The 13,753-nt window shown below is 37.6% G+C and overlaps 1 protein-coding gene across 6 annotated transcripts in view; it reads right to left on the reverse strand.

Annotated features, from left to right (window-relative positions):
• Positions 1 to 13,753, reverse strand: part of WDR76 (WD repeat domain 76) — a 69,806-nt gene that overhangs the window by 50,088 nt on the left and 5,965 nt on the right. For all 6 annotated transcript variants that reach the window (XM_024732371.1, XM_024732368.1, XM_024732370.1 and 3 more), the window contains 2 exons: positions 5,614 to 5,706; positions 4,276 to 4,328 (listed from right to left, as the gene is read on the reverse strand). In XM_024732371.1, coding sequence (XP_024588139.1) covers positions 4,276 to 4,328; positions 5,614 to 5,706 — 146 coding nt within the window. The remainder of the gene's footprint in view (positions 1 to 4,275; positions 4,329 to 5,613; positions 5,707 to 13,753) is intronic.

A 13,753-nucleotide genomic window follows, 5' to 3' on the forward strand; every position in this document is an offset into this window, starting at 1 on the left:
TGGGAGGGAGGTCCAAGAGGGAGGGAATATATGTGTACATATAGTTGATTCACTTCGTTGTACAGCAGAAACTAACACAACATTGTAAAGCAATTATACTCCAATTTAAAAAATAAAAGAGGGGACTCACTACAGATCCTATGGACATTAAAAAGGTAATAAAGGAATAATATGAACAACTCAATGCCCACATATTTGAAAACCTAGATGAAATGGACCAATTCCTTGAAACATACACTTTGCCAAAACTCATACAAGGAACAATCTGAAAAGGCCTGTACTTATTAAAGAAATTGAATTAGTAATTAATAACCTTCCAAAACAGAAAGCATCAGGCTGATACAGGTGCACTAGTGAGTTCTACCACACACTGAAGGGAAAAATTAAACCAATTCTCTACAATCTTTTTCAGAGGACAGAAGCAGAGGGAATACTACCTAACTCATTCTATGAGGCTAACATTACTGTGATACCAAAACCAGACAGACATTACAAGAAGAGAAAACTACAGATCAATATCTCTCATGAGCCGAGATGCAAAAAACCTCAACAGAATATTAGTAAATTGAATCCAACAATGTATAAAATGTATTATAAACCACAACCAACTGGAATATATCCCAGGTATGCAACACTAGCTCAACACACAAAAATCAATTAATGTAATCCACCCATCAACAGGCTGAGAAAAAAAATTGCATGATCTTATCAATAAATGCAGGAAAAGCATTTGGCAAATCCCAGCACCCATTCAGAATAAAAATTCTCAGTAAACTGAAAATAGAGGGGAACTTCCTCAACGAAATAAAATCTACAAAAAACCCTATAGCTAACATAATATTTAGTGGTGAGAAATGCCAAGCTTTCCCACTGAGATCAGGTACAAGGCAAGAATGTCCTCTCTCACCACTCCTTACCAATACTGTCGGACTTCCCTGGTAGCGCAGTGGTTGAGAATCCACCTGCCAATGCAGGGGACATGGGTTCGAGCCCTGGTCCAGGAAGATCCCACATGCCGTGGAGCAACAAAGCCCACGCGCCACAACTACTGAGCCTGCACTCTACAGTCCGCGAAGCACAACTACTGAGACCACATTCCACAACTACTGAAGCCCGTGCGCCTAGAGCCCGTGCTCCACAACAAGAGAAGCCACCGCAATGAGAAGCCCGCATATCACAAGGAAGAGTAACCCCCTCTCGCCGCGACTAGAGAAAGCCCGCGCGCAGCAACGAAGACCCAACACAGCCAAAAATTAATTAATTAATTAACTAACAACAAAAAAAAAATCGCACTGTGGTGAAAGTTCTAGCTAATGCAATAATAGAAGAAAAGGAAATAAATGGTATAAAGATTGGGAAGAAAGAAATAAAACTGTATTTGTTCACAAATGACATGATAGTCTATTTAGAAAATTCTAAAGAATGGATAAAAATATTCCTGGAAGTAATAAGTGACTATAGCAAGGTTGTAGGATACCGGGTTAATATACAAAAGTCAACTGATTTCCTATATACCAGCAAGAAACAAGTGAAATTTGAAATTTAAAATACAACCCATTTAAATTATAAACCAAAAAAAAAAAATACTTAGGCATAAATCTAAGAAAATATTTATAAGATTTATATGAGGAAAACTACAAAACTCTGATGATAGAAGTCAAAGAACTAAATAAATGGAGAGATTATCCATGTTCTTTGACAAGAAGACATATTGTCAAGATGTCAGTTCTTCCCAACTTAATCTATAGATTCAAAGCAATCCCAATCAAAATCCCAGCAAGTTATTTTGCAGATATTGACAAACTGATTCTACAGTTTATACAGGGAGGCAAAAGACACAGAAGAACTAACACAATATTTAAGGAGAAGAACAAAGTTACAGGACTGACTACCCAATGTCAAAACTTACTTTAAAGCCACAATAAGCAAAACAGTGTGATATTGACAAAAGAAACAATTCAACTGTCCATCAACATAGCACATTCATACAGAAGAAAACACATGATGAAGTAAAGCTGTACACATCAACATGAATGAATTTTAAAACATAAAGATATAAAAATGAGCAAAATAAAATCGCAGAATATAAAAATGGCACATTATATGTGAATATAAAAAACAGGACAAAATAAGCAAAATACTTTTTAAATATACATTCACAGGTGGTAAAACTATAAATAAATGCAAGGAGTGATTATCACAGAATTCAGCATAATGGAACTTCCTTGACAGTCCAGTGGTTAAGAATCAGCCTTCCAATGCAGGGAATATGGGTTCGATCCTTGGTCAGGGAACGAAGATCCCACATGCTGCGGGGCTACTAAGCCCGCGTGCTCTAGAGTCCATGCACCGCAACTACAGAGAAGCCCACGCACTGCAACAAAAGATCCCGTGTGCCACAACTAAGACCCCACACAGCCAAATAAATAAATAAATAAGAATTCACATAATAACTGTTATCTGGAAGGAGGGCCTTAAGAGGTACTATAAATTTCTGTTGACCTGGATGGCAAGTACATGGATGGGTGCTTGAATTACTATTATTTTTTCAACTATACAAATACTTCATATGTGGGGACTTCCTTGGTGGCACAGTGATTAAGAATCCGCCTGCCAATACAGGGGACACGGGTTTGATCCCTGGTCTGGGAAGATCCCACATGCCACGGAGCAACTAAGCTCACATGCCACAACTACTGAGCCTGCACTCTAGAGCCTACTTGCCACAACTACTGAAGCCCGTGTGCCTAGAGCCAGTGCTCCACAACAAGAGAACCCACTGCAATGAGAAGCCCGTGCACCACAACAAAGAGTAGCCCCTGCTTGCTGCAACTAGAGAAAGCCCACACCCACAGCAACGCAGACCCAATGCAGCCAAAAATAAATAATAAATTTTTTAAAAAATAAATTGATTAATAAAAAAATACTTCACATGTACTTCTTTGTATGTATAATATATTTAGTAATTTTTAAAAACTTAAACCCCTCCAGATTGGCATAATGCCAACTTTACAGATAAGGAAAGAAAATTACATAAATTGTCCAAAGTTAATACCATAGCTATAAGTTGCTGAATTGAAACTTGAAATCATGTTTGCCAAATTTCAAAAGCTATGCTCTTTCCTCTATATTACATAACTTCTGCTCTATCTACTGGATACTAATACTTATACAACTACTAAGTACTGGATTTCTGTGACTTAGGTGAGAAAACCACCACTAATCTTTGCTAATAGGGCTTCCCTTAGTGCAGTGGTTGAGAGTCCGCCTGCCGATGCAGGGGACATGGGTTCGTGCCCCAGTCCGGGAGGGTCCCATATGCCATGGAGCGGCTGGGCCCGTGAGCCATGGCCGCTGAGCCTGCGCGTCCGGAGCCTGTGCTCCGTGGCAGGAAAGGCCACAGCAGTGAGAGGCCCGCGTACCGCAAAAAAAAAAAAAAATCTATTATCTTCCAGTGTTAATGATGGTCCTCCTGTAACAATTTTTCACACTCGCGGATACCTGGTCATAATTAAAGGTTTAGCTTTTCTCAAGCTAGCTAACCTGCATGAGAATCAAACCAATTAAATGCTACATTTCATTAGCATCTAGCACTAAAAAAATGGTCTACTGATGCCAAGATTTTCAGTTTCTTCTCTTATACATAAGCCCTGCTAAAATGAAGAGCAGAGAACTTAACCTAAGGAATCCTGGAGTTCAAATCCTGAAGCTTCCACTTAAGAACTACTTTGACCTTGAGCAAATTATCAGTACTTTACCTCTTTGAGCCTGTTTTCTATCCCCCAAAATTTTTGCCAGAAATAAATGAGATAATGCCGTATAAAAATTTTAGGTCACTGCACTGTATTTCATAGATGTGCAACAAATGCTCATTTCTTTCCTTTATTCTAGGAATGGGAAAGAAAAAACAAATTGAGAAGCAAAAAGATAGCCAGAAAAATAAAGTAGAAGAATCTTTAAGAACAGTTTCTCAGGCAAAAATAAGAACAATTTAGTGGTAATAAAGATTTCCCTCCATTAGCAGCAGTAATAAATATAAACAAAATTCAGCTCTCAAGATTCTATTTCCTGTATAGTCCTTTGATGAAGATGAGAACTTTAAGTTATTAAAAGGTAGCATTCCCTCAGAGTTCCTATAAAGGATTAAGATTAAATTACATTAAATTACAGAGTTTCTGATCTGCTATTTATTTTACTATGTTGAACCAGTTTTTCAAATTATAAAACAACTCAGCAATATATCATGGTACAGGAAATGTAAACCAAATCTTTTACCTTTTGGATTCAGGAGGCTGTCTCTTTATCATTTCACGGAGTCTTGCAGCTGACTGCAAAATACACAAAACATACACACGTAAAAAAACACTATCTTATAACTACATAGCTTACCTTCTAAAATATTAGGTATCTGCTACTGTTTCCACACTAAACCAAGATCTATATAGCAACTAAAGAACCGTGAGATATACCTGTTCTTCTAGTAGACATGAGGCAATTACACTATCAATAATAAAGACAAGTATATAATACTATCTAATGTACTGACATTCTGATACCTTGGACCAAGTTGCTAACAAGTTTACATCATTAAACATTAAACATTTATCAAATATACTACAAATTTAAAAGTTTAAATTCTACTACAGGCAATCCTACTTTGGTGTTTTCCAGAAAAGTTGCAGGTTATACTTCCACAAATCAAATCAGAATTTCTGTTAACTAAAATCAAAATCAGATATACTTTTGTCTAAATTATGAATTTTCAACTGTTAGTGACTCAACAATTTAGTCCCTTATATTAACTCACCTTCCCTCCCCTCAAGATGCAAATACACACTGAATATTTAGGAATCTGGTATTCAGAGAAACCAAATGGTTATTTAATAAAGCCACGGATTTAATGTATTTTGGGGGAAAACGTCACACACCCTCCTAAACAGCTATTCTCTCATACATAGAAATTTTACCCCAGTGTGAAGACCTTCAGTGTAAATTATACCTTTAGTAATAATGATTATAAAACATTAGCATACTTCTGGCCACTTATCCTTAAAGTTTCCTATACAAAGCATATTCCCATATATTTTTTTTTTTTTTTTGGCCTTGCCACGCTGCATGAGGGATCTTAGTTCCCTGACCAGGGATTGAACCTGCACCCCCTGCAATGGAAGCTCGGAATCTTAACCATGGGACTTCCAGGAAAGTTCCTCACATCTATTCTTAAAGTTTAAAAAAAAAGCCGTCCTCTCTCTCCTCTACCACACATCCCTTAACCCATCTCTCCCACTTCACCTTTAACCTTTAGTTAAAGCAACCTCTTGGAACATACCCTGTTTCTTTGAATCCAAGACAACTATTCATAAGACACCATTATCTTATGTACTACCAAAATGGGGTGAGGGGAAGCTGCCAGTTATAGTTCTAATATGCCAATTTCAAAAAAAATGTCTTGGAATCAATAAAATATGGTAACCTCTTTCTATTAAGTGAAAATCTTGCTCCTAGCTTTACCCTCCCTCATTTGACACTATGAAACCTGATACTATGAGTATTTTATCAACCTACTGGCAAGAGGAATAGTATCTCAGTTTTAATTAGAAACTCCACACAAACCTCAGACAACTGAAGAGAAGCAAAAAAGTTTGCATTTTCTGATATGTTCTTCAGTCTCTTCTTTTCGTACGGTGACAATCCTGAAAAATCATCCTATGAAATTACACCAAAAAGATTATGTTACTTTATATAATCCATAGCAAAAGTGCCTCGCAAAACTAGTTGTTGCATTCTCCACATGTACATTTTCCTTTGAATTGCACCTACTCTAATTATGTTATCTTACCAAACAGGACATAATCTTTGCTGCATTGAATATTGAGATAAAGAGTCTGAGTTTCGGATAATCACAGAATATATGTATGGCTTCCCAATTAAATAACAAGTGATCTGATGTCAGAAGTCAGGTAGTGTAACCTAATAGCACATTACTTCCTACTGGCCGTTAATTGTACTATTTCTCAAAGTTATCTTTTTATTAAACAAAACAAGAAAAAACTCAATAACAGAAATTTTAAAATTCATTGAAATGGTTAAAGAAATTCAGAAAAGAGAACAAAGAAAGAGAAACACATGGGCAAAAAAGACAACTTTGAACTAGAAAATCTTGGAGGTCCAATATCCAACTAATAGTTGTAGGGGGAAAAAAGGAGCAGAGAAAATGGAGAGAAAATCATTAGAGAAATAATACAAGAAAATTTCTCAAAACTGAAGAAATGAGTTACCAGATTAAAAGGGCCTGACATGTATGCAACACAATGAATGAAAAAAGACTCAAGCCTAGGCACATCATCACAAAATTTCTCAGTTCCTGAGATGGGTGAGTTAAGAGAAGATCCCAAAAGCTTGGAGAGGGAAAAATAGACCACAAAGAACCAAGAATCAGAATGATACTAACTTCTCAATATTGAGGAAGCTAGAAAACAATGAAAGAATGTGTTATAAATGATAAGGAAAAATTATTTTCAACTTACAGTTCTAAATCCAGTTAAGCCAGCAATCAAATAAAAAGCATAAAGACTTTTTCAGACATGCAAACTATCTTTCATACACCTGTTTTCAGGAAGTTACTATAAGCTGCACTTCATCAAAATGAGATAATAAACCAAGAAAGAGAAAGACAGGATCCAGGCTACAGAAGCTCCAACACAGGACAGATAAAAGAAATTTAAAGGAAAGCAGTAAAAAGAAGGCCAAGAAAGAGTAAAACAGTCCAGAAAGAAGTAGGAAGATGGAGGGCCCCAGAAAATATTTCATGAATAAAATATATATATACACATGAAGCCATTAGAATTATGTGATTTACATTGAGAGAAATTTTGCAACTCAGGTAAAGCTTGGACTATACGTAATAAGGATCTGGGAAGGGAAAACATGGGGTGGGGCGAGAAGCGGACAGCACACATGTGTAAACTTCACTTTCCATAGAAAGTCAATAGATAATATGGGGGAGAAAAGCTAAAATGGCTTAAAGTGCAATTTGTCTGTTGAGCAGCAACCACAAATAGAGAGGTATGTGACAGAAAACTGTTGGCTGTTTTGATTTGTTCCTGTGTATACATGTGTGTACATATCGAATTACCTCTATGTAAGATACATATACACACACACGTGGAATTATATGATGTAAACACATATGTACATGCATCAATTTGACCAAAATAAAGATTTTTCTCACACACACATAAAATAACAGTGGCAGCAAAGGTTATTTTGACATTGCCTTTAAAATTGCTTCTCAGAGAAAAACATCACCACCATCATCATCAAGAACTTCCTAAGAATCTATTTCAAAATGGTGCATTTGGAGATCAAAGAAACAAATTTAAATGATTCTACTTACCACAGGAAAAATTAAGAAAATTAACAAAAATCATCAGACATTTTTTTGAGGTATGTATAATTCAAACTATTCTCACCCATTACACACCCCTCAAAAACTTGCAACATCAAACACTGAGCAAAGAATATCAGACAAAGTGGGCTCTCAAAGTAAATATATTATAGAAAATAGATATCTTTTTAATTCCATTATCTTGACACTTGAGAAATTACTGCATCTATAAAACAGGTAAAGAAATGCTATCTTTAAAAAAACGAAAGAAGGAAAATAACTTGAATTTAAAATATGCTTGGGGGCTTCCCTGGTGGCACAGTGGTTGAGAGTCCGCCTGCCGATGCAGGGGACACAGGTTCGTGTCCCGGTCCAGGAAAATCCCACATGCCGTGGAGCGGCTGGCCCCGTGAGCCATGGCCGCTAAGCCTGTGCATCCGGAGCCTGTGCTCCACAACGGGAGAGGCCACAACAGTGAGAGGCCCGCGTACCGCAAATGCTTCACGCCAAAAATTTACAAACTGTATGAAAACAAATACAACATTCTCCAAATGACAAAACTGTAGAGATGGAAAACAAATTAGTGGTTGCCAGGGGTTAAGGATGGTGAGAGGGAGGGCAGTGGGCATAAATATAAAGGGGTAGCCTAACAGAGATCTTTGTAGAGATGGAGTATTTCTGTATCATGATTGTGGTGGTGGCTACATGAATCTATACATGTGATAAAATGATACAGAACTATACACACACCTTATACCAATATGAATTTCCTGGGTTTGATATTGCAATGTAGTTATTTAAGATGTACTCATTGGGGGAGTTCCCTGATTGCCAAGTGGTTAGGACTCTGCACTCTCACTGCCAAGGGCCCAGTTCAATCAAAAAACAAACAAGATGTCCTCATTGGGAAAAACTGGGTGAAGAATACATGAGACCTCTCTGTACTACTTTTGCAAATTGCTATGAATCTGTAATCACTTTGAAATAAAATTTTTTAAAAATATACATTTCTCAGCTAACATCATACTTAATGGTGAAAAACTGAAAGGTTTTCCCCTAAACTTCAGAACAAGATAAATATGTCTGCTCTCACCACTTCTGTTAAACATTGTACTGGAAGTTCTAGCAAGGACAATTAGACAAAAAAGGAAATAAAAGACATCCAGATTGGAAAGGAAGAAATATAACTATCTTTATTGCCAATGACATAATCTTATACGTAGAAAATCCTAAAGAATCCACACAAAAAAATTAGAATAAATGACTTCAGCAAAGTTGTAAGATACAAGATCAACATACAAAAATAAGTTGTATTTCTATAATTATCAATGAACAGTCAGAAAATGAAATTAAGAAAACAATACCATTCATAATAGCATCAAAAAGAAAAATATACTTTGACACAAATTTAACCAAAGAAGTGCAAGGCTTGTACACAGAAAATTACAAAATATTGAAGGAAATTAAAGAAGATCTAAGTAAATGGAAAGACATCTCATGTTCATAGATTGAAAAACTTAATATTGTTAAAATGGCAATACTTCCCAAATTGACCTACAGATTCAGTGCAATATCTGTCAAAATTCTAAATGTCATTTTTGCAGAAATGGATAAGCTGATCCTAAAATTCATATGGCAATGCAAGGGACACAGAATGCCAAACAACCTTGAAAAAGAAGAACCAAGTGAAAAGACTCACACTTCCTGATTTCAAAACTTAACTACAAAGCTACAGTAGTTAAAACAGTGTGGAACTGGCATAAGGATAGGCAGATAGATCAACTAAATAAAACTGAGTCTAGAAATAAACCTATATACCTATGGTGAATTTGTTTTCAACAAGGAAGTCCAGACCATTCAACGTGAAAGAAGAGTCTTGACAACAAATGGTTCTAGGACAAAAAGATATCCATATGCAAAAGTATGAATTTGGACCCCATCTCATATCATATACAAAAATTAACTCAAAATAGATCAAAGACCTAAATTTAACAGCTAAAGCTATAAAATTCTCAGAAGAAAATATAGGTGTAAGTCTTCATAACCCTGGCGTAGGCAATGATTTCTTAGATATGACACCAAAGCACCAGCAACAAAAGAAAAAATAAACTGACCTCGAATTAAAATTTTTAAATGAAATTTAAATTTAAAACATTTGTATGTCAAAGGACATTATCAAGAAAGTGAAAAGAAAGTCCCAGAATGAGAGAAAATATTTGCAAATAATATATCTAATAAGAACCTAGTGTCCAGAATACATAAAGGACTCTTACAATTCAACAAGAAAAAGACAACTTAGGGGCTTCCCTGGTGGCGCAGTGGTTGAGAGTCTGCCTGCCGATGCAGGGGACACAGGTTTGTGCCCTGGTACAGAAAAAAGAAAAACAGAGACAAAAGAATAGGGACAGGGCCTGCAACTCTGGGAGGGAGCTGTGAAGGAGGAAAAGTTTCCACACACTAGGAAGGGCAAAGCAGAGAGATTTCCGCACAGAGGATTGGTGCCGACCAGCACTCACCAGTCTGAGAGGATTCTCTGCTCACCTGTTGGGGTGGGTGGGAACTGGGAGCTGAGGCTCAGGCTTCGGAGGTCAGATCCCAGGGAGAGGACTGGAGTTGGCCGTGTGAACACAGCCTGAAGGGGGATAATGCGCCACAACTAGCCGGGAGGGAGTCCAGGAAAAAGTCTGGACCTGCCTAGAGGCAAGAGACCACTGTTTTGGGGTACGAGGAGAGGGGATTCAGAACACCACTTAAACAAGCTCCAGAGACGGACGCAAGCCACGCCTTTCAGCGTGGTCACCAGAGATGGGCATGAAACACTAAGACTGCTGCCGCAGCCACCAAGAAGCCTGTGTGCAAGCACAGGTCACTATCCACACCTTCCCTCCCGGGAGCCTGTGCAGCCCGCCACTGCCAGGGTCCCGTGATGCAGGGACAACTTCCCAGGAGAACACACAGCACACCTCATGCTGCTGCAATGACATGCTGGCTTCTGCCACCACAGGCTCGCCGTACATTCCATACCCTTCCCTCCCCCCGGCCTGAGTGAGCGAGAGCCCCCTAATCAGCTGCTACTTTAACGCAGTCCTGTCTGAGCGAAGAACAGACGCCCTCAGGTGACCGACACGCAGAGGCAGAGCCAAATCCAAAGATGAACCACAGGAGCTGTATGAACAAAGAAGAGAAAGGGAAATTTCTCCCAGCAGCCTCAGGAGCAGCGGATTAAATCTCCACAACTTGATGTACCCTGTATCTGTGGAATACCTGAATAGACAACGAATCAACCCAAAATTGAGGCAGTGGATTTTGGGAGCAACTGTAGACTTAGAGTTTGCTTTCTGCATCTAATTTGTTTCTGGTTTCATGTTTATCTTAGTTTAGTATTTAGAGTTAAATTGTCATTAGTAGATTTCTTTATTAATTTGGTTGCTCTCTTCCTCCTTTTTTTATATATATATATATAGATTTTTTTTCCTTTTTCCCTTTTTGTGAGTGTGTACGTGTATGCTTCTTTGTGTGATTTTGTCTGTACAGCTTTGCTTTTACCATTTGTCCTAGTGTTCTGTCTCTCCATTTTTGTTTTTTAAGTACAGTTTTTAGTGCTTGCTATCATTGGTGGATTTGTTTTTTGGTTTGGTTGCTCTCTTCTTTCTTTCTTTTTTTATTATTTTTTCATTTTTTTATTTTTAATAATTATTTTTTTATCTTAAGAACTCTATTTTTTTTTCTTTCTTTCTTTCATTTTTTTCTCGCTTTTCTTCTGAGCCATGTGGCTAACAGGGTCTTGGTGCTCCAGCTGGGTATCAAGCCTATGCCTCTGAGGTGGGAGATCAGAGCTCAGGATATTGGTCCACCAGAGACCTCCCAGCTCCATGTAATATCAAATGGCAAAAGCTCTCCCAGAGATCTCCATCTCAACACTAAGACCCAACTCTACTCAACAACCAGCAAGCTACAGTGCTGGACACCCTATGCCAAACAACTAACAAGACAGGAACACAACCCCACCCGTTAGTAGAGAGGCTGCCTAAAATCATAATAAGGTCACAGACACCCCAAAACACACCACTGGACATGGTCTTGCACACCAGAAAGACAAGATCCAGCCTCACCCACCAGAAGACAGGCACTAGTCCCCTCCACCAGGAAGCCTTCACAACCCACTGAACCAACCTTGGCCACTAGGGGCAAACACCAAAAACAACGGGAACTACGAACATGCAGCCTGCGAAAAGGAGACCCCAAACACAGTAAGTTAAGCAAAATGGGAAGACAGAGAAATACACAGCAGATGAAAGAGCAACATAAAAACCCACCAGGCCAAACAAATGAAGAGGAAATAGGCAGTCTACCTGAAAAAGAATTCTGAGTAATGATAGTAAAGATGATCGAAAATCTTGGAAATAGAATGCAGAAAATAAAGAAACGTTTAACAAGGACCTAGAAGAACTAAAGAGCAAACAAACAATGATGAACACAATAAATGAAATCAAAAATTCTCTAGAAGGAATCAACAGCAGAATAACTGAGGCAGAAGAACTGATAAGTGACCTGGAAGATAAAATAGTGGAAATAACCACTGCAGAGCAGAATAAAGAATGAAAAGAATTGAGGACGGTCTCAGAGACCTCTGGGACAACATAAACACACCAACATTCAAATAATAGGGGTCCCAGAAGAAGAAGAGTAAAAGAAACGGACTGAGAAAATATTTGAAGAGATTATAGTTGAAAACTTCTCTAATATGGAGGAGGAAATAGTCAATCGAGTCCAGGAATCACAGAGAGTCCCATACAGGATAAATCCAAGGAGAAACATGCCAAGACACACATTAATCAAACTAACAAAAATTAAATTCAAAGAAAAAATATTAAAAGCAACAAGGGAAAAGCAACAAATAACCTACAACGGAATCCCCATAACCTTCCAAGAAACAAAAGCCCAGGACTAGATGGCTTCACAGGAGAATTCTATCAAACATTTAGAGAAGAGCTAACACCTATCCTTCTCAAACTGTTCCAAAATATAGCAGAGGGAGGAACACTCCCAAACTCATTCTACAAGGCCACCATCACCCTGATGCCAAAACCAGACAAAGATGTCATTAAGAAAGAAAACTACAGGCCAATATCACTGATGAACATAGATGCAAAAATCCTCAACAAACTACTAGCAAACAGAATCCAACAGCACATTAAAAGGATCATACACCATGATCAAGTGGGGTTTATCCCAGGAATGCAAGGATTCTTCAGTATACGCAAATCAATCGATGTGATACACCATAATAACAAATAGAAGAATAAAAACCATACGATCACAATAGCTGCAGAAAAGGCTTACAACAAAATTCAACACCCATTTATGATAAAAACCCTCCAGAAAGTAGGCACAGAGGGAACTTACCTCAACATAATAAAGGCCATATATGACAAACCCACAGCCAACATTGTCCTCAATGGTGAAAAACTGAAACCATTTCCACTAAGATCAAGAATAAGACAAGGATTAAGGACATTAGGTTAAGTGAAATAAGTCACAAAAAGACAAATACTATATGATTCCACTTATGTGAGGTACTTATAACAATCAAATTCACAGAGACAGAAAGTAGAATGGTAGTTTTCACAGGCTGAAAGGAGGTAAGGGAATGGGGAATGGGGAGTTATTTAATGGGTATAGAGCTTCAGTTTTGCAAGATGAAGAGTTCTGGACATTCGTTTTACATCTATGTAAATGTACATAACACTACTAAACTGTACACTTAAAAACGGTAAAGATGGTAAATTATACATTGTGTATTTTACCTCAATTTAAAATTTTAATTTTTAAAAAAGACAAACAATAATAAGTATTGTTGAGGGTATAGAGAAATTGGATTTTTCATAGTGGTTATGTAAAACTGGTGCAGTCACTTTGGCAAACAATTTGACAATTCCTCAAAAAGTTAAACACAGTTACCATCTGACCCAGCAATTTTACTCCAAGGTATATACCAAGAGAATGGAAAACATCACACAAAATCTCACAAATAAATGCTCATGGCAGCATTATTCTTAAGAGCAAAAAAGTGAAAGCAACCCAAATGTCCATCAACTGATGAATGCATAAACAAAATGTGGTATATCCATACAATGGAATATTATTCAGCCATAAAAAGGAATAAGTACCAATACATGCTACACGAATGAATGATGAAAACATGGTAAGTGAAGCCAGACCAAAAAAGCCATATATTGTATAATTCCATTTATATGAAATGTCCAGAACAGGCAAATCTATAGACAGAAAGTAGATTAGTGGTTTCCAGGGCTGAGGGAGGGAGGAATAGGGTTTGTAGTCACTGCTAACAGGTATGTGGTTTCT

The sequence above is a fragment of the Neophocaena asiaeorientalis genome, unplaced genomic scaffold (genome assembly GCF_003031525.2).
Source record: "Neophocaena asiaeorientalis asiaeorientalis breed wild unplaced genomic scaffold, Neophocaena_asiaeorientalis_V1.1 scaffold119, whole genome shotgun sequence".
NCBI classification, from domain to species: domain Eukaryota; kingdom Metazoa; phylum Chordata; class Mammalia; order Artiodactyla; family Phocoenidae; genus Neophocaena; species Neophocaena asiaeorientalis.